Here is a 25,153-nt window from a genome sequence, read left to right on the forward strand (position 1 = left end):
GTGTGTGTGTGTGTGTGTGTGTGTGTGTGTGTGTATGTGTGAGTTTTCTATACCAGCACGAAGTTCGCAAACGGCCCCGATGACAGCCGAAGTTTGAAAACTGCGCACCGAAGTTTGACAGGTCCGTTCGACGTTCCCTTGACGTTTCACGGTTGTGTTTGCGTGTGTGCGTGTATGTATGTATGTTTTTTGTGTGAAATCGCCATTTTGTGTTTCAGGGCGATGTGAATTTCGGACGAGCGGAGAAAAGGTTAAGATCAGACGATTTCATTAATATACTTTGCCAATCCACCATCATTTGGCCGAAGGAAAGCGTTCGCAAGCATTCATCCTGTTGACCCGAGTCGTACGGCCGCCCCACGGAACAGCGCACGGGATGAATTGCTGCAGCACAGTGCAGAGGTGGTGACTTCTCCGTGTTACGAAAAATCTTCACAATCTTTTGTTAGTGGCTACTTTCGGTAACCAACGGACCGTCCCAATCGTCTGCCTCGTTCGAGTGCGCTGCTGGTCAGCTGCAAATTATGCAAATTTGGCAATCGGCGATGCACCATTAAAGGACCATTAGGTGTAGACACAGTAACCCCCTTGTGCTGTGTGCCTGCCTGCGTGTGTGTATGTGTGTGTGCGCTGAAAACGTACGTCCCCGCCGCACACACACCCACCGAATTGCTCTAGGCGTGGTCTGAGTGCGAAAAGACAAACCTCGAATGTGGTTTGGTGGTGTGCAGTGGGTGATACTGTGGAATGGAATGACCGTGTGTGTGCGTGTGTATGTGCCCGTAGTGGAGCGATAGTTTTCTGGGCAAAGAGAGAAATGTTCAAAAAAAAAGTGGAAGGTGAAGAAAAACTAATGAAACCAAATAAAACATGACACACATGCGGCCGGTCGACCTTGAAATTCTTTGCCAAAAGTTGCCAGCCAAAAAGGTGTCGAAGGTGTTGTGTGCATGGTGTGTGGACATACAAGAGAGAGAAAAAAAAGACAAACCCCGAGTCACGGTTCTACTGCAATAGCATGTTAGCGCAGTCGAAGAAGTGGAAAAGCTGGGTCTTCTAGGGTGGAGGAGAGGAGGGCAGGTGTAGCAGGATGATGGCGTGATGATGCCGCATCAGGTGCTGCTGACCGAACGATACGAGTGACAAAGAAACTGGAAGGACATCTGGCAGAAAATTCCTGCCCGTTGTAATAAATGCCAGCCGTGCGTCACAATGATTAAAAGACGAGCGTGCGACGCATGACAAATTGTGTTGATCTATTAAATTAGCAAGCCCGACTGCCAAGTGGTATCAATGATTAGACCGCAATTAGATACCATCCTGTAGCGCATATTCAAATTTGCACCCCGAACGCCATTCCCATGTGGGGGGGGGGGCAAAATACATTGTAAACTTCCCAAATCGATACGATGGTTGTTAGCAGGCAATTAGCAAGCTCATTACACGGTCTTCTTTGTTTTCTCCTTTTGGGGGGAAATTCCTCTGATAATAGTGAATGAATCATTTGTAAAACCGATTTGCAATGATTTCGAAATGTAGACATTCCACTCCAACAGACCGATTCACCGATGAGCAACGGCAAATAAGTAATTCTTTATCTGTGCTTGGCTTTTTTCCTCCGCAGGTTCGGCCAAGCTAGAGCATACCCTTAAATCCGCCCTACCCGACCGGAAGTGACAGGCGTGCGCGTAGTATCATCTCGTGATCATCATCATCATCATCACCCTCAGCTTCGTCAGCATCGACATCACTCCACACGCCCCAACACACAAACACACACTCGGTGCTGAGGGGGTTTGCTTTTTGCGGAGTAGTTGTGTTGTGTTCGACAATAATAGCCGCACCACCCACAGCGCGCGTCGCCCTCGAGCTCGAGTTCGGTTCCAGGATTCGATTTAAGGGAAGCGAGCATCCATCGCAAGGATATGTGTGCGCTCCAATATCAATCGTAGATGATGATCGCATCCGTCTGGTGTGCGCTGATGATGCGTCAAGCGGCGATCGGCTGTGTGTAATGTCGTGAACAAGGAGTAGAGGGACGACGAGTGGCGCATAAAAAAAGAAAATAGGAAAGGCTTGCTAGCAGTGTCACTCCGTGCGCGTGCGGTGCGTGTTTTTAATGTGTTTAATGTGTCAAGAAAAACGGTTGCTACGGGAGTGGGCATTGTGTGTGAAAGTGTGTCTAGAAACGGCCAACTGCGCCAGCAGGTCCCTTGCGTACGGTGGAAGGAGGGGCCGCGTGTGCGTAGTGTGAAGTGTGGTTGCCACGCGAAAGCGAGCAAAGTGCGCGCACCGGCCGGTGTGCAGGGTGTGAGCAATAGTCGTGTGTGCGTTTGTGTGTGTGTATACGTGTGTGTGTGTGTGTGCAAAACAGGAGCTGGGGCGTCCATTCGCGTAACGCGAGTGGCGACAGCGGGCAGCGACGATGAGGCCCGGAAGCCTGAAAGACCCCGAGATAGCGGAACTGTTCAACAAACATGATCCGGAAAAGATATTCGAAGATTTGCGCGAGATCGGGCACGGCTCGTTCGGTGCGGTGTACTACGCGAAATGCAACCTTACGCCCGAGATCGTCGCGATCAAGAAGATGTCCTACATGGGCAAGCAGAGCATGGAGAAATGGCAGGATATCCTGAAGGAGATCCGGTTCCTGCGGCAGCTCAACCATCCGAACACGATCGAGTACAAGGGCTGCTATCTGCACGAAAACACGGCCTGGCTGGTGATGGAGTACTGTGTCGGGTCGGCTTCGGACATCATCGAGGTGCACAAGCGCCCGCTCAAGGAGGACGAAATCTCGGCCATCTGTGACGGCGTGCTGCGCGGGTTAAGCTATCTGCACAGTCTCGGACGCATTCACCGGTAAGCGAACAGCACGAGCGTACTGTGTTGAAGAGCGGAGAGAGCGAGAGAGAGAGAGAGAGCCACACGGAGAGGTAACGGTTTATTTGTCCTTTTTTTCTGCGTCATCTTCGTAGGGACATCAAAGCGGGCAACATTCTGCTCACCGAGCAAGGTATCGTGAAGCTGGCCGATTTCGGCAGCGCTGCTATCAAGTGCCCGGCCAACAGCTTCGTCGGTACGCCGTACTGGATGGCACCGGAAGTGATACTGGCGATGGACGAGGGCCAGTACGATGGCAAGGTTGACGTGTGGTCGCTCGGCATCACCTGTATCGAGCTGGCCGAACGGAAGCCGCCGTACTTCAACATGAACGCCATGTCGGCGCTGTACCACATCGCGCAGAACGATGCACCGTCGCTGCAGGCGCAGGAGTGGTCGGACATGTTTCGGAACTTTGTCGACTTTTGTCTGAAAAAGTCCCCGATCGATCGGCCGACGTCGACGCAGCTGCTGAAGCACACGTTGGTCACCAGGGCACGATCGCCAAACGTGCTAATTGATTTGATCGCCAGGTAATGTTGCAATCGGCACCTGTGCGCGTAGCATTGCATCCCATTCTGACTGCAATCGTGTGTGTGTGTTGTTGTTTTTTTTTATTATTGCAGAACGAAGGCCGCTGTACGTGAGCTGGACAATCTGAACTACAGAAAGATGAAGAAAATCTTGATGGTCGACTGTGAGACGGAGAGCAACATAGGCGACGCGGAGGATACGCCCGACGAGCAGATCGGAGGCGACAGTAGCAAGAGCAACAGCATTACCTCCGAACACTCACTGCCATCGGTGGATCAGCAGCAGCAGCAGCTGCACCAGCAACACGGCGTTGGCAGCGGTTTGATGAGAAACTCGTCCCGATCCCGGCCCGCCAATGCGATGTCGGCGATGCATAACAACTCGGCCGGTGGCAACGCCCGGGACAGCATGCTGTCGAACGTGATGATGGCCGGCATCAGCGGTGGCAGCGGTTCGGGCAGCGGCATGATGATGGCGAGCGGTATGGGCGGCGGCAGCGTCGGCATGGGCACGAGCGGTATGCAGAGTGCGGGTGCGGCCGGTGGCCAGGCGAACATGAACGCTAGCATGGGCTACCACCATCACAACTCCTCTAGTCCGGTTGTGTCGGCCCACCATCACCCGCAGCACAATCACAACCACGTGTCGCAGGTGGCGGCCAATGCCGTGGCAGAACACGGTGCCAACAATTTCGCCACCATCCGCACGACCAGTATTGTGACGAAGCAGCAGAAGGAGCACATGCAGGTAAGGCGGGCGAGGGCGGTGTGCACCGTAGCGCGCACCGTCCGATTGTCCCGTTTGCGGCGCAGTAAGATACTGATAGAGGGTTTTAATGATGAACTTTGCCTTTGGTCAAGGAGGAAATGCACGAGCAAATGTCGGGCTACAAGCGTATGCGACGGGAGCACCAGGCCGCACTGGTGAAGCTGGAGGAGAAGTGCAAGGTGGAGATGGAGCAGCACAAGTCCGCCCTGGACAAGGAGTACGATCTGTTGCTGCATAATTTTACACGGGAGCTAGACAAACAATCTGTAAGTCGGGCTTGGGTGTGTGTGTGGGTATACAGTACCATCTAATTGATGTTGTTTCGGCACAGGCAAAACATCAGCAGGAAATTGTGCGAAGGGTTAAGCAGAATGACACGGCAGAGAAAAAGCTGCACAAGGAAATAGCGACCAGACAGGAGGGCGATCGGAAGGCGTTCGAGATCCATCGAAAGAAGGAGTATAAGGCGAACAAGGAGCGCTGGAAGCGAGAGCTGTCGATGGATGACACGACGCCCAAGCGTCAGCGCGATGCAACTTTGCAGTGAGTGTTACGTCTACGTCTCGGGATCGTTCCACAAGCGGTTTGCCAACTCCTCCTAACCCCGATTCTTACATCTCTCTTCCAGAACGCAAAAGGACAACCTCAAGCTGGCGGAAGCACAGGAGGAACAGCGATTGCTGCGGGTACAAAAGACGTACATCGAGCTGGAGATGCGAAAGTTCCGCAGGAAAAAGATGGGCCTCCTGCATGACCTCGAGGATCAACTGTTACGAGACGTAAGTGTGGCGAAGAAACGGCCCAATCGGGTTAGGCCCCAGTGCGTCTTACCATTTGCGTTTGCGATTTGCATTTGCAGGAGCTCAGTAAGAAGCAGCAGCAACTAGAGCAAGCTCATGCCATGCTTATTAAACACCACGAAAAAACACAAGATCTCGAGTACCGCCAGCAGAAGAGCGTACATGCACTCAGAGAGGAGCAGGTGGGTGAAACCGCGATACATACAATTAGCACACATGCATGACCTAACCACTGGCATTCTGCGTACTTTCAGATATCAAAGCAGCATGAAAGCGAGCTGCGAAACCAAAATGAGTACATGGACCGGGCCGAGCGAGAGTTGTTACGAAGACACGCACTCGAATTGAAACAGCAACCAAAGAGCCTGAAGGTAGGGAGAGGGAAAGAGCCCATATGCTCTGTTAGCTTGTGTGACACTCCCAAACAGCGTCTAACATGCGGGTTTTTTGTTGTTGTTGTTCCTTTTACCACCTTTCCTCTCCAACAGCAAAAAGAACTCCAGATTAGGAAACAGTTTCGTGAAACGTGTAAAACACAAACAATCCAGTACAAGGCACTGAAGCGGCAGATACTGCAGACAACACCTAAGGAAGATCAAAAGGCTGTGATAAAGCAACTAAAGGAAGAGCAACATCGTAAGTTAACACTACTGGGCGATCAGGTAAGTGTATTTTGTGTTGTGTGTGCGCGAAAGTTGTTGTCTTACGGTGAACGAATTTGCAACTCCTTTCCGCTAGTACGAACAAAGTATTGCCGACATGCTGCAGAAGCAGAGCCTTCGTTTGGACGAAAGCCAGGAAGTGGAGTGCCACCAGCTGAAGGACCGGCTCCAGTACGAGCTGGACATACTGACCGCCTACCAGAGCAAAAATCGCATGCAGGCGCAAGCGCAGCGCGACCGCGAGCGCAAGGAGCTGGAGGACCGTGTCAGTGTGCGACGGGCACTGCTGGAGAGTAAGGTAAGCAGCGCGCGAATGCGATACCAACCCTCCCCTTAAGCGAACGATCGATAAACCTGTGATGATCCTTTCCTCCTCAGATGGAAACGGAACTGCAGCAGTTCAATCAGGAGCGTGCCGAACGAATCCGCCAGCTGAAGGAAAAGCACGACAAGCAGCTTGAGGCATTTGATGAAGAGTCGGCCCGCATGGGCTTCAGGTAAGCTGTGGTGTTGTTGCACAAAAACTTTGTCCTATCATTCACATGTTCACCCTTGTTCGGCGTTTGCTTGCAGTGCACTGGCCTTAGCGGAAGCATCGAAGGAGACGTACCCGGACGAGGAGGCCAGCCTGTCCGGGTCGATGCTGAGCCTGGCGCACAGTAACAGTTCCACCAGCTTCCCGGCTGGATCTCTATAGCATAAGTCCACCAGATGGATGACCCTGTCGAGTCAGCATTCGATGTAAGAGGAAACCGGCGTGGCCGCCTCTGCAGACACTTGGGGTAGGGGTTGGGTAGGACATTTGGAAAACCAGTGCGAGCGATCCAGCGGCGCTCTTCCGCACTAAATTCCGTGTCACTGTGTACGTGAGTGCGCGTGTGTGTGACGCACGCAATTCTCGCACCCAATGGATAGCAATGGAAGAACGATTCTGAGATTGTGCCGAGATCGTAGTGGGGGGATCAGCAAAATCAGCCAGATAATGATAAGCAGGGCCAGACGGATTAGTAGACTGATAGAACGATGATCAATTTGGAATTACGGTACTCGGGGTTCGGGTAGGCAAGGGGACAGACGACGACGATGAGTGTTCGATGCAATAGACATGTGTGGGCTAATATAATGTAGGGTGGTTCCGCGCGGCGCGGCGCGTTGCCACACACGCTGCGCTGGTGGTGTTGTTTCTAACGTCTTGATAAATGTACTCGTATGTTTTATGATGGTATGGTTTTTCCCCTCCCTTGTTCTGTGTTACCATGCGCTCTAAAGGCACCCAATATTCGGTTTCAGCTTTAATAATTGTATATTAAGACGACAGTGCTAACTACTACTACCACTACCGCGGCAAACTGACCAATTTCATTTGCCGGTTTTTGTTTCTTCGCATCTCCGGGTTCGCAGCAAATCGACTGGATGATAGGTTGGATGCCTTCGGTTTGGCTAAATTGTTGAGTATCGGGAGAAATAGGGCATCGGGTACGTTTTGGAACACACTCGTTTCGTAACTGCAAAATTTGCAAACGGTCGTACTAGTAAATTAATACTTTTTTTTACACTATCGGAAGCGTCCGTTGTGATCCAATCAACCCCGGGAAGTAAATAATCTAGCACCTACAACACATACACACACGCGTTTTAGTTAATGCTTTCGCACGTGCGCTATTTCGCTGAACTACCGCCGAAAGAATGTCTAGTCAACGTGCGATTGAAAAACACAACACAGCTTGAAGTGCGTTAATCGATTTTCAAACTAAACCATACAATCTAAACAAAGTAAAGTAAAGCCACAGCCAGCAGCGCAACGAAATGGAATTTTAAACTAAAAATACTCAAAACTACTACTCTCCTATTTGCTACGAAAGGAAAGGACGACCGACCGATCGATTGAGGGAAAGGTCGTGATTGTGTTGGGGTGAATTAACATTGTTGACTAAATAATTTGGACCGTTTTTTTCCGTTGCTTTTCGAAACAAAAAGAAACGCTGACGGTTTCCCTGCTTTTTTGTGCCGAAGCTTGGAGAGCATGGGGTTGTAATTGTAATATAGGAAGAAGAGAGAAAAAAAAAAACACACATTTACACTTTATTAGCTTTCTTTATTGGACTCTACGACTGAGAATGTGATCGCGGTTTAAGCAAAAAACGAAACAAAAAGCGAAGGATGTAAAAGCTACAAATTCTGTTAGGTGTAAATTTGAGTTGTTTTGTAAATTCCAAACCACCACCGCCGCTAATTACAATTGGGGGTGCTGGACGAGTGTGTCTAGGCGCAAAACAAAAAGCGATAAAGCCACCAAACACCCCCACCAATGGGAGTGAAGGGAATGGAGAAGTATATTATTAAATTTGCGTGTGTGTGTGCGATGGGTGGAAATTTGTTTTAACAAAAAGTTGTTTTTTTTTTTGCTCTTTTACTTCTAATTCGGCCGTACCACCCACATTCGTTATGTATGCGTTAAGTTTATTTCTCTATTGTTTAAAGCCTTGCTGTGAAACTCGAACGGGCGACGGGGATGTATTAGACAAAACATTTTACTACAACAAGGCCAAAGCGTACACAAAGTTTTGGCTTTTATTCGGAAATGTAGCTTCAATGGTGTAGTTTTGCATCAAAGTAATGAAACAAATACGTCGGAAGAGTAAGTTTGTGTGAAGCGACGGACGGGGAAGTCGGTCCATGGTTCCGATTGAGTTTCCCAGCAAGGCGAGTTTAGTGTAGTTAGCGTTCAGTGTACTAAGATATTACTAAACCGACTCAGCGAACTGTTCAATCACCACCATCACACAATCTAGCCGCACTAAACAAAAAACAAGGTCAGTAGAAACAGCGCGAACAGGAATTGCAATGTCCTCCTGGAAACATACACAACAGAACACATGTTTTAATTTGCATCGATATAACATACTTCCTTACTACAAAGTCCTGCTTATGTTGTTCCACAAAACCGAGCAGAAAGGCAAAACAGTGAGGAAGGAGGTAGCTGCTTTCATTGTGCGCCGAAAGTAAAGCATTGTGGTTCCAAGGGAGGCGGCATATTCAATTATAAATAGATAACACAAAACGAAGCAGAGAAAAATGCAACATCCTTATTAGGTATATGTAATTGTGGCAAATGTCGTCAGAATGATGTCATAAGGCGAGGCCCTATCGGCGCACGAGAAATGGGAAGCATAATGGGGAAGGTGTAGGCGCAGGATTGAAGCATGAAGAAGCTGCGGGGCCCCTAAAACAATCGGTGCATTTATAAGATTTACCGAGGCCGAAACTGAAATTATAGTAAACATTATAACCATCCTCTCTTATCCCAATTTATAACACGATAACACACGGCAGCACGCACTGTCGCTCGCGCGCCGCCTTGGCAGAGATCTGATATCGCGCAGAACAGAACAGTCAGCAGGAAAACGGGGAGTAGGGGAAGAAAAAGTACAGCGAAGAGACAAAGCAAATAAGTGTAAAGCGCGCGCGTATGGTACGGCACGGTGAATCCTTTAGACAATATAACATAATAGACCACACAAAGGCCGGCCAAAATGGGGGAAACAGGGAGGATACCAGGGCTGGCTGGCGGTTTAAAATTGGGAGGCTAGTTGCAAGAGGCAGATAAGTACTAATTTACTGAATTAATGTCGCTTAGAAAGGTTAAGGAGAGTGTGTTTGAGGGGTTACATTCTCTTATCAGGCACATACGGTCTTACTACAATTATCACAACCCACTAGAAAGGTTCTTCTTGTCTCTGGTAACCATTATCCTTTGTATCTATCGTTCCGTACCGGGACCGAACTTCTAATCTGCTTGCAATAGCACTCGAATACGGTGTGCCAATCACATGATATGGTGCGCGCCACATTATCTTTCTATCCACATACAAAAATCATCGTTAAAGCGAATAAACGGTGACCCGATCCCCCTGCAAAGCCATTTGGTTCCTATTTATGTACTCTCTACGTTCTTCCTGTAAGATAATAAAAAGGGATAATCAAAATCGAACAATTGGTTAGGGAACTGTAACGAACGAGAGAGAGAGAGAGAGAGAAAGGAGGGGCGATAATCCAACCTCCAGCGGCAACAGCAACCGTTCAGTAGAGAAATTTCCCAGTCATCTTTCTTCGGCTTTGTTGCGGGCTCAGGCCAAAAGGAAGCCAAGCAATCAATAACAATCCCTCCCTCCCCCCAGTAGACAGGAGAGCGGTGTTGTGTAGGGCACAATGCGCGTAGATCGAAGGCAGGAGAACCGGATGATCATTCAAACCAGGATAAGATCATCGGCGATCGTGTTTGTGTGTGTGTGTTAGCAACAGAAGGATAATGGTGCGTGTGTAGTAGCAAAAAGAGGGGGGAGGAAAACAACATATTAACACTTTAAATAAGTAAACACAAATAATCAACTTTACGATAACGCGCTGGATGATTAGACGAAAGTATGAGAAAGAGAGAGAGAGAGAGAGAGAGTAATGGGTGTGAATAGATCGCCGCTAGGTTTTATTAATTAGACTCCAATGCTTTAGCGAACAAAACAAATAGCGTGAAAGGCCGAAAAGGGAAAGGATAGGAAGGGAAATAATAGCCGGATGGAAGGATGTAGCTAAAGACAGAGGGAAGGCAAAAGGCGGCGACAAGAAGGATGGTAATAGGGCGCGCAATCTGTGTGTGTGTGTGTGTGTGTGTGTGTGTGTGCGAGAGAGAGAGAGAGAGAGAGAAAGAGAGAGAGAGAGAGTGATGGATATTTAAAACAAACGGTTAGAAATCTGCCTCGAACGGAAACCTTTTACCGCAAGCCGGCAGCACAAGTGGGTAGTTGATGCTGCTGCTGTTACTGCTACTGCTGCTGCTCCTGCAAGCGCAAACAGAGGCAAACAACACAAACCATAATAATTAGAAGCAAATAAACAATCTAATAAAATTGAAGAAAAAGCAAAAAACAAATAAGCAAAGCAAAACAAAACCAGTAGTAGCAGCGACATCTCTTTAGCGTTTAATACAAACAATAACACACAGTGGAAAAGGAACAGAGCAGAAGAAGAAGAAGAAAAGGAAAACGATAAATAAAATACGTACTACTACTACGCTTCTGACGACGCTCTTTATATAATGATAGCATAATATACATACTTATGAAATGCGTTCCCCCCCCCCGCCCCCCCATACCCCGCCCTTTGGCGTCGGGATTGGGAGGGAGGGTAGATACGGACGCGAACTAACCAAAAGCATGCAATTTATGGTGCATTCAAAGCTGATGCACCGCGCTACGCAACTAATGCTCTGTAGGGGCAACGTTTTTTTTTTAGTAATATTTTTTCACTTCTGCTGCTACAACGTTATCAAATCAATTGTGGATTCATTTTTTGGAGATAATCTCTCTACACAAACCATACATCACTAACAAACACACACACACTCACACTTTAGCTAGCTCTACACACTTAGCGCTACATACGCTACAAGCATACACCCATGCATATGTACTTTCTTATTCCATTTTGTTTCAAGCGCAGTACAGAAGGAATTTTTCGAATTGTACGAATTATAAACCGCCTGCCTCTCTGTCACTGTGTAAATGTGTGTAGTAACTGCAACAAGTTGTAAACGATTTTACCTATGCCAGACACTAAGCGAAGTAGTAGGCCACGTGGAGGAAGCATGACCGGGTAGGACCAGTTGCTTCGCCAAACACACACTGCTGCTGCTGCTGCTGCTGCTTTGTTAAGAACAGATAGCGAACCAGGATGAAGACAGTGAATGAGGGCTTAGAAGGGAGTGAAAGGTAAATCTTAGTTTAAGCGCAACGAATATTACCACGACAAGTCGACGTGGAGCAGTATCAACTCGAATAACTGGACAGGAGAAAGCTAATATCCTGGATTTTGGGCTATTGGAATAGTGTGCCCACATGTAGGTTATGGTATTGGACGGGCAAGACGACAGGGACAAAAAAACCTACACAAAAGGCACAAGGTGTGTTGCACCACACACTAAACTCTTCCCTCCTTGGCTATCACCCGAAGCGGGATGGAAGAGAGAACGCTTTCTAAACAACGATTGCGACGATGTTGTACGATTCGCTTGCTCGAGTTTGTGTAGAGAAGCAGCAGCCGCCAGCACACAGTTAGATCGATTCTTTTCTTGTACATATGATTAACTCTAATTGTGAATAATCGTGAGGAGCAGAAAAGCCAACCGGGAAGAAGAAAATAAGGAAAAGGGGGTGGGAGATAATAGGAAGGTGAATGCGCTAATAGCAAGAATTAGGGAAAAGAGAGCAGACGCGAGGATCGATGATGATGATGATGATGATGATGAAGGAGCAGCGAACACACAACACAACATTCAAAACAATACATACTCACAATGCGAAATTTAATTTCCTTTTTCTTTCTCTTTTACCTTTTCTTCTTTGGTTCTTGCAAACAAAACGCCAATCCGAAAGCAGCGAGAATTGTGATTGATCGTTTTCTTCGTCTCCTTCGCCCACTGGAGCTAATGCACTTAGTTCGCGTAATTTTACATTTCGTTTATTATCTTACATCACATGCCACATGTGTGTGATTTACAGTAAAGGAAAAGGATAATAATATTTCATTTAACGTATTTAAAAAAATGCAACTTCCCCCAACTAGCAGAGCCGAAACTGGGGAAAACACAAGGAAAGCGGTCGAGTGAAAATTGAACAAGAGGAACCTTACTTTCTTAAAACTCCACCATTCGTCCCCTCCTCCTTGCAGCGAAGTGTCTGTGTGTGAATTCATTTTTGCAAACGATGTAAACTATATTAAGCTCATTTCTATTATTGCTCAACTAAGTCCCGAAACGGTTCAAAACCTAACAAAAAAAATGCAAGTGAGTGATGAGATAGATAATAGTACATAGTTGGTAGATTAAAGAAAATCGTTTCACTAACAACCGATCGACGGAACACTAATTAATTGGCCTGCTGCGCTCAACCTTACGCACGCATACACACACATATCGGGAGATTTTTTTGTCGCCGGAGGAGAAAGAAGGAGAGGAAACAAGGCAACAGTAACAGCAACAGCCCGTCTCCATCGGCCTACTGGGTCGGTGAAAACTCGGTCGGAGCTAGGATGCGGCAGTGCATTTCGCGGATCAGTGGCACAGTGTAGGCGACGCATTCGTCCCAGCCGGGCGATCGCCAGGCCGATTCGCGCGTTTCCTTTCGTCCCTGCAAATCCTTGTAGCCTGTGGAAAAACGGTGTGACAAAAAAAAATGTGTGTCAGTTGTGTGAGTTTTGTGAGTGCAAGGCAAAAAGGGACACAGTAGCTTCTTACACCAAATGTGGTGCACGTTGTAGAGGCGCCCGATCTGCGAAAAGTAGCCGGCGAACGCTTCGTTGTTATTCTGGCGGTGGTTGATCGCCCGGGCCCAGTTGTTGCCCCACTCGATCATCGTGCCCGGCTTCAGTCGGTAAGAACGGATTTCGTAGATGTTTTTGCCCTCGCGCAGCTGCAGCTGCGGCCAGTAGCTAAATGCTAGCAGGTACTGCAAATGCCGAGACCGCAGAAAGGTGCCCCGTTCCTGCATCAACTGCACGTAGCTCTGCGGGGAAATTATTTTGGGAGGGCATTAAGCAATGGGCGTTACATATAACGTTGGCTGCAGTGGTGCAGTGGTTATCTGACACAACCTTATCGCTGCTGAGCTCTCGCTTCGCTTGGTCCACCATTTCGAAGCCGCCGGTATAGCGCCACAGGTGCAGACATTGGTCCAGATCGCCCACCTCCACGTTCCACGAGCCTATCAGCTCCATCGACAGGTTCCCCTTGGATTGTACGATTTGGACCGTGTTTTTGCTGTGGACCAGGGCAGACAAGCAAGTCGAATTATTCATATGGAACGGCACCCCGGGCGGATAAGACATTTCCGGCATCATCGCTGATAACGCACACACACACACGCCATATCAGTGCATGAATTTTGCTAAACCGCCTTAGCCGGGGCCTCATTGTGGCCGTATAGTGATCCAATTGCCGTTTTCAATTGCGTCTGTGCGCGGTTGCATACTTACTAGTTTTCCAGATATTTTCCGACCGAATCCGGGCGGACATTGTGCGTGTGCAGCTCGTAGATGTCGAACTTGTCGCTCAGCATCCGGCTGTGGGAGTTTTTCGTCGGTTCGATCTTGCGAACCATCAGCTTGCTCAGCCATGACGATTCGTCCTTGCTCAGGGCGCTGCTCGTCGCCAGTGTCCTTCATAGTGTACCGCAGCGGTCACGGCAAAGTGGACGTCATAGCCATCGCGTCGATGGTGGTGTCGTGGTCATCGTCATCGACCGTCATCGTTTGCGCAAAAAAAAGAATGAATGCCAAAAAGGGGGTACAAATTACTATCCAGCGGTGGTCGTCGGCATGAGTTATTACGCATTTGCGCAGGTGAATATGGTGGTGGTGTTGTTTGTTGATAGTCATTTTTGCAACCACCATCATCATCGCCTGGAAAATGCGTACAACTTTTGCACCTTCTCTATCGGCCATATAAATATATGTTTTGTTACCTAACCGGCTGCGGCAGAACTGCCCGTGCGTGACGTAGAGATGCTAAGGACATGGTGAAGGTGGTGATGACGGTGGTGTTGCTCGTTCTGCCGTGGCCACTTTTTAACGAAAAAAAAACACTTCCGCTAGCTTCCTATCCACGCACACACACACAAACGGTTTCGCGGTCAAAGTTCACCGACCCCGTAACCCTAGTCGATCTGGTTGTGTGTTCCGGTTAGCGAATGAATGCAGGCGGGCACATACAGAAAGACCGGAACGTTTGTTGAGGGACCTGCTCCCACCGTTCGTTCGTGCCGTTTGTGGGCCGCACACAAATAAACAACACACAACCACACGGGCAGGTGCAACGCAACAGCTTTCGGTACGGTTCCAGCCGGGGTGGATGTTGTTTCTATTATTATCTAGCGACTGATTGTGTAAAAGATTATCTACGCACTTGGTGTCTGGGCCGTGGCGGAGAGCAGCAGAACCGTGTGCAGGCGGGTCGAAAGGACGGGAAGAAAACAACAAATAATCCCAGGAGTTGTGTTATCATATTTTGCTACCATTTGTCTGGGCAGGGCTAACTTTTTACTCAACCCTGACAGCACTGAGCGCGCAGATCAGCTGATGGACGTTCTACGGAAGATTTATGTAGGACAATGGAGTTTTATATCCTACTTTATACGCTTTAAAAAAATCTATTTAAAATTCTTCGCATGAAAGGACCATTTCCTAATTTTGTTATTAGAAAAAACTGCACTGATTTATCTCTTTCTATGGGCTACTTCCCAAGTAGCTCAGTGTTCCTCCGTAGCTCAGCTCGCTGTACCCCTGCTTGACAGCTGCCCATCTCCAATCAGATCAAAGTGTGTTTTGATTCGTTTCGTAAACAAACCCCCAAGCACGCTGTCCGGACCGGCGGCAATCGCGCGAAGACCACTGCGCTTGGTTTCCAGGGCAATGGCAAAGTTAGCACGCGTGTGCCTTTCGCTGCGGGCCCGCTTCTCCACCCAGGTGCGACCGTTGGCGGCCGTCCCGGGCCAGGGACCGGTGCCCGTGGTAACGTGCAAACGGCAGCAGTTCAACCTCTACCAGCACGATCTGCCCGCCAGCCCGGAACGGATCAAGTTTGGCGAACTGCCGCTCGCCTCCGACGGCTGGCGGCACCGGCGCTCCAATGGCGATTACTTCATCATCCACCCGGTGCAGCGGGCGTACGAGGCGTACGGGCTGAGCAACCTTACCTTCCCGGAGCTGGGCATTAGCGAACCGTTGGTGGAAAACCTGAAACAGCAGCACGTCCTGTCGCCCACCCACTTTCAGGTGGAGGGCATACGGGCCATGCTGGACGGGAGCCATCTGCTGCTGGCCGCTGAGACGGGATGCGGCAAAACCTACACCTACCTGGTGCCGGTGGTGGAACAGATTATGCGCCGCCGGTTGCACGAAAGGCAGCGCGATTTCAACACACCCCTGATGCTGATCATTACGCCCGGTCGCGAGCTTGCGCAGCAGATAGGGGCGGTGGCGGCGAGGCTTACGGATGGGACCGGTATCAAGACGCGGATTGTGCTCGGTGGCCGCACAAAGCAACAGATGCTGAATCCATCGTTCGAGGACATCGACATACTGGTGGCGAGCTTCGGTGCGATCAGCAAGCTGATCACGAGCGGCATCTACCGCATGGAGGAGGTCCGGTACGTGGTGCTGGACGAAGCGGACACACTGCTGGACGACAGCTTCAGCAGCAAGCTGTTGCACCTGATGAAGCGATTCCCCTTCCACAAAAACCATCTGCAGGATCTCGGCGAGGGCATTCACGGTACGCAACTGATCCTGGCCGCGGCCACCATGCCCTCCAACATGGAGGAGCTGCTGGCGAGGCTGGTCAACGTGGCAACGATCGAGCAGGTGCTGAGCCCGAACCTGCACCGCCTAATGGGGCACGTTACGCAGCGCTTCATGCGCGTACGCAAATCCGACCGACCGCAGATACTGCTCGATCTGGTGCGGAAGGACGCGAAGCGCAATGTGCCGACGATCATTTTCAGCAACAAAACGCCCGCCTGCGACTTTGTGTCGATGCACCTGAACGGGCACGGGCTGCCGTGCGTCAACCTGAACGGTGACATGATACTGAAGCTGCGATTGGGCCAGTTCGAAAAGTTTCAGCAAGCCGAGGTGAACGTGTTGTCCACGACGGATGTGGCGAGCCGCGGGTTAAACACGATCCGTGCGGCACATGTGATCAACTTTGACTTTCCACTGTACACGGCGGACTACATTCATCGGGTTGGGCGCATCGGGCGCATCGGCAGCAGGAACGATTGTTTGGCGACGAATTTGATCTCGAGCCAGGCTGAGATTGGAGCTGTGCAGCGGCTGGAGCATGCAGCAAGAACAACGAACGTGCTGCGGAATGTGGATGCAAATGTGAAGGGTATTATACGGAGAAGAATGCAGAAACTGAGCGGAATGCCCAACGAAGGGGACATACTTACTGTAGGCAAGCAGAAGGGATAAAGTAATAAAGTGTTCAAATAGTGAAGCGTAGAAAAAGTTCAAATGGCATTTATTTCGAGCTGAAATTAGTGTGTAATGGGAGTTTTTATAACATTTCATCAATTTAATTTTGTATTATTGATAACGTAAGATAGCGGCTGTTTTGGAAATGTTTTGAATTCTACTGAGCTACAACAGTTGCTCAATCACCACGTGCATCAAGCGCCTAGCTAAACCCGATTTCAAGTACCAAACACACCAGTGTATCCCCAAGCTGTCGGAATTTCATCAACACAAACAGTGTGGCCAGATTATGTTGGCGGTTATCGTTAGGAGCGCCAACATTTTATCTATTATTTTCAGTAGTTTTAGAAACTCGAAACCCAGTTAAAAATAAGGTCCATATAAAATGTTAACACCATATCCGATTAAAAAGCATCTGACGAAACACAGCCAAGGGCCTTATTTGTCACTGTTAAACTTCTTGTACTGGGCGCTAGTGATTTCAATATTTTCATATGGAGTTTATCTTATAAAATGAATGGGTAAATGATTTTATGGTTCCTCAATCAGTATTATAAAAAAAAAACTGTAATTTTTGGTATGAAAAACAAAAAATCGGTAAGAATACAGATAATTCGGTATTGCTGGTCACTCTGAACACAAACCTGATGTAAACAAACGGTGTTGTAACTCAGCTGCGCTCTAGTGTGCTGCTGACCGAAACACGCAAATTACGCTCCCGCAAGATTCACGCACTGGAAAACGGCGTTCGGTAGGCGGAAAACCATGGCCACCCTTTTACCGAAGCCCGTCGATCCGGAGGAGGCGGCCAAGCAGAACAGCGCCACCAAAACGGAGGGCATATTTTTCCCCGGCTCCGATCTGGACGAGGTGGCCAAACATTTCATCGGTAACATTCACCGGTAATGGACGGCACGTGGTAACACGCTTTACGCGTTGCCTGCTAATAGTCCTTTTATTTCATACATTTGATTGTAGCTATCGGGAAAACATCATCATACCGAAAATGTACGGCGTGGTGCAGATAAAAACCAACGAGGAAAAGCTGGTGGAAGCCGCCTTCGAGAGCTGTGCGTTCAAATCGTTCATGAGCTGCGTGCTCGGGTACGGGTTGGGCGCGGCCATCGGTCTGTTCAGCTCGTCCGTCAATCCGAGCATTGCCGATCCGATGGCGGGCGATAAGCAGCAGACGGCGAGGGAAATTTTCCGCGAAATGCGCGCAGCGACACACTCGTACGGCAAAAACTTTGCCGTCATCGGGGCAGTGTTTGCAGCGGTCGAGTGCGCCATCGAGTCGGTACGTGTCCTCCATTAGATGGGCTAATAGGAGCTATTGTTACATGTTTGCGGGTGCTTTTTTGTTGCAGAAACGTGGCGTTTCCGACTGGAAGAATGGTACCTACGCCGGAGCGGTGACGGGAGGATTGATTGGCTTAAGAGGTATGTATGAGTGGCACACAGAAACCGAGCTACGCAGACCATTAATTGTGTTTTTTGTGTGTTTTAGCGGGAGTCAAGGCTGGAATAATTGGAGCAGCGGGTTTCGCTGCGTTCTCCACGGTTATAGATTACTACATGCGACACAGATAAATGCATACCTGCACTGCTTGGCAAAAAAGCAAATATTTTTAAAATGTTGTAGACGTTCAGGCAAAATAGGCATTACCCTGTAACGGAAAACGGAATAAAATAGAACCCTATCGCTAGCCCGAATCCACCAAGCAGTGAATGAAATTATTATTCAATCAAAAGCAAGTGTGAGAGAGAAAAAAAAAACACATTTCATTCCAACTTTTGCCATAAGTCATCCGGCACACGTCAAGCAGCGGGATGGATCCGTTGGGAGATACCCCAACACTAAACTTGAAAGCTGCTCGCCTCCCGCTGGACCACCGAACGCATGCGCAGTAATGCGGTGAAGGCAGAGCAGCAAAAAAAAAATGAAAGAAAAAACCTGCTGGAGCGTTTTCCAGCGGCCCGCGTACACCATCGTAGTGTGCCATCTCTCGCCACGTTCAGTACGCATGTGAGGTCGCTTATCAACGCTTCTTACCATTTTCAGTGCGCTGCAGATTGCCATTCTGCCAGTGGTAGTAGCAAGGCACATCGGCACAGCTGGCCAGTAAACAGGCGCACGAGTAAACACATAGGCAGGGCCAGCATTTGGTGGAGCAATTTTGGAAAGAAAAACGAGTGGAAAATTTTGCAAAACGACGGCACAAACGCGGAGTACGGAAGGCAACAGTGCGTTCGCAGGTTGATTACGGTCGGGTGGCCCAGTGTGTGTGTGTGTGTGTGCGTGTAAACGTAACAACGGGACCGGAGAGGAGGGGAGGGGGGGGAGGGCAGAAGCAAAGGTTGGAAGGTTTTTCACAAGTGTCCTTGATTTTTCGAGTGGCATGAAATACGGCCCAGCTTCTCCATTCGGTTGGGCGTATGAAAAGCTGCTGCCACTAGCCTGCCTCGATGTGTTTCACTTTCTTCCGGGGTAGTGTGCACTACGGTAAGCAGCGGCAACTTTAGCGCATTGATGAATTAAACCAAGGAAAAGGAAGGTCGTGCGAGGCTTTGGTGGAAGCAGCAGCTGTGAGCAGAAAAGCTGTGTAGCAGTGTATATGTGTATGTATGTGTGTGTGTGTGCGGCAGTGTTACAGGAAAAACCCAACGTTCTGAGCGTAAAGAATAAAAACACACACAAATACACATAAAGTTCTGTGCGAAGGTGAAGTTCACAGTGAAGCAGCAGCACCGACGAGCGTAACGAGCGGTGGGACCAGAGTGCGTATCATATGGATGTGGATTGACGGGGGCAGTTTGTAAATTTGGCCAAGTCCCCACCGCCTCCCAATCAGACACCGAGAGCGGCTCGAAAAATCGAAGATGAATTTTGGCCCGTAGCCTGGACGGAACGCGGAAGTGTGAAGCAAGTCAACCATCTGTGTGTCGTACGTGCCCAGCCCGTGTTCCATACGGTGCAAAAACGACCTGTCCGAGCGGAAGCGGCAGCAGCAGCAGCAGCATCGAGCGGAACTGTACCAACAAAAAGTGTGAGGAAAAGTGAAAGGCTTGCTCGGGGAACATGTTTCCCGAAATAAACCCCCCCAGGAAAATGTCGTTCCAAGCAGGTATGGTACATGGAAATTACTTTGCACCCCTCCTGGTCTATGTGCGTATCTGTGTGTTGTGCATCCCAACCCGCGTTCCGCGGCGCGTATTGTTTGCTTCCTTACTGCCATCTCTTTCTCTCTCTATGTGTGTGTGTGTTTTTCCCGTACGCTTTTCGCCATTACTGATTTTCTTAGCCCATTTTTTATTCAAAGCTTTATTTTCTGCACCTTTCTGTTTATTTTTCTCCTGCAGTGTGTACTCCTTTTTCCCGTTGGTTATTGTTTTTGTAAGGAAAATTGAGTAACTTTTTTTCTATTTTTAATATTTTTTCTTAAAGAAAAAAGCCTTTTTCTCGCACAAAAAAAAGCAACAAATTTTTCCATGCACAATTATTGCTGCGCTTTTTTTTTACTTTTTCGCTTTCCCACCTTCACCCTCGCCCTTAATTCATTTAACGTACCCCTCCATTTCCACATACATATACACTAACACCCGTGCACATGCTCGAGATAAAGCTCGTGAGTGCATTGAAACGCTTTTTTTTCTTTGACCAGCCCACATGTTGAATGTGAGCGAGGACGTCTGTGTAGGCACGTGTGTGTGTGTGTGTGTGTGTGTGTGTGTGTGAGAGCCTGCGTGTGCCAAATTGGTTACGGCGAAGCAGCAGCAAAAGAAGGAAAGGGAAAAATACAAAACAAACAGGCAGCACAAAACAACACCAAGGCACAGTGGGCCATGATTATCTCACTCGGGCGAGAATGTTTCCTACAAGGCGTCTCCATTACCAACAGCGCACCCCCTTTTCGACAGCAGTGCCCGCCCAGCCGTGTTTTGTTTGTTGATTTTGCCCTTCGCTGGACACGCTGTCGTAGATGAGCAGCTGTTTTTTTTTTTGCGAGGGAAAGTGGGAGAGTGAGTACTAATGTGGTGTGGAAAGGAACACAACGGGCACCACCACTGCTGGCAAGATGTGTTGCGCATCCTGCTGTCGCCATGGGCTTGGTTGGTGCGTTCGATTACCATTCCATGCGTTTGTGTGTGTGTGTGTGTTTGTTGTTGTTGTTGTTATGTTTTGTTTTGCACTTGCATTTCCATATTTCCTTTGGAAAGGTCCACCCACCTCCCACTGAACACAGCGTGAGTATGTGTGTGTGTTAGTAACGTGGGTGCGCGCTCGAACGTGAGGATACGCGCGAGGAGATGGAGCGGTGGGGGTATTTTTATTGCATTAATTAAAACTGGAAACTTATTTGCCATTCGAGTAGGAAAGTAAACATCGTCCCTGTGGCGATCTACGGGGAGGGAGGGGTGGTAGAGAGCAAGAGAGAGGAAGAAAAGCAATGAAAAGGAGAAGGAGAGAGGTCGTTCTATTACCAACGAGTAACGACAGCCCAGGCCGACATGGTACACCATCTTTTGGCCGACGGATGGTACGGATACTGCAAAGGTAAACAATCACACAATAGGAGCTCCTTACCGTCCGCGCTGGCGGAATGATGGAGGTCGAGCGTTTGCGGAATAAATGGCAGAGGAATTGGAAAATCAATGCCATGGCGACAATAAAGGCAAAAAAGCGACATAAAAGAGGCGCAAGGAGACGCAAAAAGTTGGTTGTGCAAACTGAACCCGCCCGTTAGTAGTAAATCCTGCCTACTCTGATACTTCGTTTCCGCTTCCAAGTAAGCCACCAGAGTGCGACAGTGTGTGATATAGCGAGAGAGAGAGTGGAGCAAAAAAAAAGCTCACATGAGATGAGAAGAGCGTCCATTGCGGTGAGATGACCGTATGAGAGCAGTCTGTATGTGTCCGTACTAAGCAAAAGGCTGCGTTATACACGATTGTGTGTGTGTGTGTGTGTGTGTGTGTGTGTGTGTGTGTGTGTGTGTGTGTGTGTGTGGTGTGTGTGTGTGTGTGTGTGTGTGTGTGGTGTGTGTGTGTGTGTGTGTGTGTGTGTGTGTGTGGTGTGGTGTGTGTGTGTGTGTGTGTGTGTGTGTGTGTGTGTGTTCACGTACGGGTGCTGCGTGTGCTCCAGGGCTGGGGATAATCTAATCAAGCACCTTGGGGCTCATCCGGTCAGAGTGCGGTCATTCAATCGTGACCAGAAAAGCTCGAGGGGTCGATGTTCGCATTTTAAGCAAAACGCTAGCAAACGAAATTATGTGCAAACGACACAGAAGGTCACACTCGCCACCCGGAGCTCCAGCTTCAGAGGACGATGGAATGGGGCGGGGGGAGGGATATGGGGCAGAAAAATTTCGCAACATATTTCTCCAAACCATTATCGGTCCAGCCAGCATGATTCACGACGCTTTTTTTTTATTTATTACTTTTGCGCTCTTGTTTGGGCTAATGTTCGGGCGAACATCTCTCACCGTCATCATCCCGCCGAAGCGGGCGAATCGTCAGCCACCAGGCTGCTCCATCGCGCCATGTGCACCGTGCTGCAATGGTGGGCGCTCAGATCAGAGCGCGCGTGCTGTGATGGCTTGGTTATGGCACACCGAGGGTGGTGCGGAAAATTGGGCGGCATTTCATGCTCACGGCACATCAAACGCATGCAAAGAGCTGTTCTTGCTTGTTTTCTTTCGTTTTTTCTCCCTCTATCGCTCTCTCTCTCTCTCTCTCCCTCGCGTGCGCTAGATACAGGGTTTCCCACGATTTATTGGTCGGTTCCCATCAATTTTTGGTGGGTTCCCATATTTTGTTGATGCGTTCCCACGATTTTTTGGTCGTTTCCCAGAATTTTTTGGTCCAATTGTATTGATATCCAATCGGAAAATACCAATAAATTATGGGAACGAACCAAAAATCTATGGGATACGACCAAAAAATCGTGGGAACGCACCAAAAAATCATGGGAACTGACCAATAAATCGTGGGAAACCCTGTAAGAGTTAGTGTCGTTTAAAAAGGTATGCTCCTCGCTAGCTTGTGATGGTGACTTGCTGACGTCAGCAGTGGGCCATCACGGTGCCGGCAGATTTCTTATTCTTGCCCCAGACAGGAGAGAACATAAACTTGTTGATAAGAAGCAGCTTTGGTGTGGCAGTAGTAGGAACATGATTTGCATGACAAGATGAAACCAAAATTGCACTTTCTATTTGTGTGAGCTTTTTTTGTTGTACGTTGTCGTTTGAAGCTTACAGCACTTGATGGCCACGCAGGAGTACTTTTCCCCAATTGCACACTAAGATTGGCTTTTCCATGTTATAATTAATAAGCTTAATAATAAAAATGAAAATAAAAATAATAAACATAATAATAACAATGAAAATAATGGTAATAATAATAATAATAATAATAATAATAATAATAATAATAATAATAATAATAATAATAATAATAATAATAATAATAATAATAATAATAATAATAATAATAATATAATAATAATAATAATAATAATAATAATAATAATATAATAATAAAAATAATGATAATAATAATAATAATATTAATAATAATAATAATAAATATTCGCCTTTTAGTTTGGTATACACATCGAAAGACATTTACATAGAGAACAAGTTATAATTTCCTTTCCTAAGTTAAGGTTTACCCTAAAACAAAAAACAAAAAAAAAGTGTGTACATAGTACTCACAATAATAATTCTTCCTTGCAAGCATCCTCCCACACCATTGGCGGACATACCGCAGCTTTCGCTTTCCGTTTCAAACATTACCTCTGTATGTGTGCGTGTGTGTATGTGTGTGTGTTTAGTAAATGTTTGTTCTTGTTCTTTCGTCTTCCCGTGTCGATCGCTCGATCGCTCACCAACTGCTGTCTTCCTGCGCTGTGTTTGGCCGCCCGTCTGGTTCTGTCGTCCGGTGCTGTTCCAAACTTCCTACTATCTTTTGTTTGTTTGTTTGTTTTCCTTTACTCCTTACCTATCAACCTCTTCTCCCTCGCTGTACGTTTCTATATCGTATTATTCTATTTTGATGGTCTCATTTTGCGGCACCGTTCGCACTAAACTAAAAAAAAACCAAACAAACATAACGTATCTAAACATGTAACCATGTTCCCTCATTGGACACTCCAAACCCTACTTCTCTCCCCCCCCCCCCCCCCCCACCATTGCGCCATTTCCCTCAACCATTTCCCCACCAGATCCGGTCGATTTTAAAGAAAAGCTCATAGCGGCAGTGAAGAAAGAGGTCAAACAGGTGATGGAGGAAGCCGTCACCAAGAAGTACATACACGAAGAGTCTTGCTCGGTAACGGCCCTGTGCGCTGCGGTCGAGGCCTGCCTCAGCCAGGGGCTGCGAAGGCGAGCCCTCGGACTGTTCAAGACATCCTCCACCACCGCCCTGCTGCACAAGGTGGCCAAGGTGAGTATCCCACTGTATTCGCTAGCTCTGTTCTCCCCCCCCCCACCACGCTTCCCTCACCCGAACGCTTCACTGCTTGCGCCAGTGATCATCGCCTCCCATGTCCATCCCTTTCCTGATTTCACAAGCGAACCGACTGCCTATTGTGACATTTTGTATTTATTTATTTTCCTTTTTTTTTGTTGTAACAGAAGTAGAGAGCTTTCGATCGTCTGTTTTATGTAGACGTTCTGTAGCCATTCGTTATGTTTTGGTTTATGGTTTGGTTTGTTTTGTTCCGATTAATGGTTTGTAAACCGTGCCAAGCAGTAAAGACATAAGTCCAACGAATCCCCTTCCAGTCCTGTATAGTGTGTGTGTGTGTGTCTGTGGGCCCTCGGTTATAAGGGTCCGGTCCCGCGTGTGTAACATCCCTGTGTAACAGGTAGATCAACAAACATGTAAGCAAAGGCAGCAAAAGCGCTTAGCTGTCATTTAAATTGGTTTCTGATGCTCAGTTGATTCTGGTGCTTTACTTCCTTAGTTCGACTTCGATCGGTTTCTTCGTAGCCGCTGGTTTTGTTTGGTTGTTTTGGTTTCGTTCTATGGCTCCAACATGTTCTATATAAGCTTTCCTACACCTACACCTACACATACACATTGCTCCATTTTTGGCGCTATCGGTAACTCGTTGGATTTAGGAGTTGATTAGAGATTACTATTGGGTGCTGTTTGTTTTGTTTCAATGTTTGTACGGTAGATCGTTAGACAAAAACCGTGGATTAGATTCACGTCGCTTTGTAACAAAATTGTTTGGTTTTTTTTTTTTAATAAATTACCCCGCCCACCAGCCCAACAATTGCTATCTCCGTACCGGAAAGCTCGCCCATCGTTTCAATGTGTAAAATCACAACCCTCTGTACACTCTGACCATGTATCATACGTACTGTGTCGAAGATAAGTCTCCCACCGCCCTCCCAAAAAACCGAAAGAGAAAGTTGTGAAATGTAGTAATCTGGTTCCGATTTTCGATAGGTATTGTTCCACAGAATGTACAGAACA

At 48.0% G+C, this 25,153-nt stretch overlaps 5 protein-coding genes across 9 annotated transcripts in view; 4 read left to right on the plus strand and 1 right to left on the minus strand.

Moving 5' to 3' along the window:
* The first annotated feature begins 164 nt into the window (after positions 1-164).
* LOC121590848 (serine/threonine-protein kinase Tao) lies at positions 165-12,009 on the plus strand. 5 transcript variants are annotated; one of them, XM_041910904.1, is made up of 13 exons: positions 165-250; positions 1,625-2,862; positions 2,979-3,416; positions 3,510-4,164; positions 4,278-4,451; positions 4,517-4,728; positions 4,814-4,964; positions 5,045-5,167; positions 5,240-5,356; positions 5,474-5,647; positions 5,724-5,945; positions 6,026-6,144; positions 6,221-12,009. In XM_041910904.1, exons 2-13 carry the CDS (start codon positions 2,426-2,428, stop codon positions 6,342-6,344), a joined length of 2,946 nt encoding a protein of 981 aa, XP_041766838.1. In that variant the 5' UTR covers positions 165-250; positions 1,625-2,425; the 3' UTR covers positions 6,345-12,009. The 5 variants fall into 5 exon arrangements, with proteins under 5 accessions (XP_041766838.1, XP_041766841.1, XP_041766839.1 ...); XM_041910907.1 differs by lacking the exon at positions 165-250 and adding an exon at positions 263-444; XM_041910905.1 differs by lacking the exon at positions 165-250 and adding an exon at positions 263-402.
* Positions 12,010-12,144: 135 nt separating this feature from the next.
* LOC121590850 (protein NipSnap) lies at positions 12,145-14,676 on the minus strand. The gene is made up of 5 exons (XM_041910910.1): positions 14,161-14,676; positions 13,673-13,855; positions 13,292-13,457; positions 12,936-13,203; positions 12,145-12,845 (listed from the first exon to the last, which is right to left on the minus strand). The coding sequence occupies exons 1-5, from the start codon at positions 14,211-14,213 to the stop codon at positions 12,697-12,699; spliced, it is 819 nt and encodes a 272-aa protein (XP_041766844.1). The 5' UTR covers positions 14,214-14,676; the 3' UTR covers positions 12,145-12,696.
* A 248-nt stretch (positions 14,677-14,924) lies between these two features.
* On the plus strand, positions 14,925-16,699 carry LOC121590849 (probable ATP-dependent RNA helicase DDX28). Its single transcript, XM_041910909.1, has one exon. It carries the CDS (start codon positions 15,107-15,109, stop codon positions 16,667-16,669), a length of 1,563 nt encoding a protein of 520 aa, XP_041766843.1. The 5' UTR covers positions 14,925-15,106; the 3' UTR covers positions 16,670-16,699.
* Positions 16,700-17,317: 618 nt separating this feature from the next.
* Positions 17,318-19,540, plus strand: LOC121587855 (mitochondrial import inner membrane translocase subunit Tim22). Its single transcript, XM_041905074.1, has 4 exons — positions 17,318-17,574; positions 17,651-17,969; positions 18,040-18,112; positions 18,180-19,540. Exons 1-4 carry the CDS (start codon positions 17,438-17,440, stop codon positions 18,260-18,262), a joined length of 612 nt encoding a protein of 203 aa, XP_041761008.1. The 5' UTR covers positions 17,318-17,437; the 3' UTR covers positions 18,263-19,540.
* Positions 19,541-19,642: 102 nt separating this feature from the next.
* The window catches only part of LOC121587854 (small G protein signaling modulator 2-like), an 11,531-nt gene continuing 6,020 nt past the window's right edge, over positions 19,643-25,153 (plus strand). Inside the window, exons 1-2 of the mRNA XM_041905072.1 lie at positions 19,643-19,797; positions 23,892-24,112. Coding sequence (XP_041761006.1) covers positions 19,752-19,797; positions 23,892-24,112 — 267 coding nt within the window. The 5' untranslated portion in view covers positions 19,643-19,751. The remainder of the gene's footprint in view (positions 19,798-23,891; positions 24,113-25,153) is intronic.

The sequence above is a fragment of the Anopheles merus genome, chromosome 2R (genome assembly GCF_017562075.2).
Source record: "Anopheles merus strain MAF chromosome 2R, AmerM5.1, whole genome shotgun sequence".
NCBI lineage: Eukaryota > Metazoa > Arthropoda > Insecta > Diptera > Culicidae > Anopheles > Anopheles merus.

Bases quoted from the DNA above. Each gene is read 5' to 3' on its own strand.
- LOC121590848 (XM_041910904.1), top strand. From the start codon at position 2,426: ATGAGGCCCGGAAGCCTGAAAGACCCCGAGATAGCGGAACTGTTCAAC. The intron at 4,729-4,813 runs GTGAGTGTTACG...TCTCTCTTCCAG, and splicing joins CAGCGCGATGCAACTTTGCA to AACGCAAAAGGACAACCTCA. The intron at 5,357-5,473 runs GTAGGGAGAGGG...CCTCTCCAACAG, and splicing joins AGCAACCAAAGAGCCTGAAG to CAAAAAGAACTCCAGATTAG.
- LOC121590850 (XM_041910910.1), bottom strand. From the start codon at position 14,213: ATGTCCTTAGCATCTCTACGTCACGCACGGGCAGTTCTGCCGCAGCCG. The intron at 13,458-13,672 runs GTAAGTATGCAA...CCTGGTCCACAG, and splicing joins GGAAAATATCTGGAAAACTA to CAAAAACACGGTCCAAATCG. The intron at 13,204-13,291 runs GTTGTGTCAGAT...ATTTCCCCGCAG, and splicing joins GAGAGCTCAGCAGCGATAAG to AGCTACGTGCAGTTGATGCA.
- LOC121590849 (XM_041910909.1), top strand. From the start codon at position 15,107: ATGGCAAAGTTAGCACGCGTGTGCCTTTCGCTGCGGGCCCGCTTCTCC.
- LOC121587855 (XM_041905074.1), top strand. From the start codon at position 17,438: ATGGCCACCCTTTTACCGAAGCCCGTCGATCCGGAGGAGGCGGCCAAG. The intron at 17,575-17,650 runs GTAATGGACGGC...ATTTGATTGTAG, and splicing joins TTCATCGGTAACATTCACCG to CTATCGGGAAAACATCATCA. The intron at 17,970-18,039 runs GTACGTGTCCTC...TTTTTGTTGCAG, and splicing joins TCGAGTGCGCCATCGAGTCG to AAACGTGGCGTTTCCGACTG.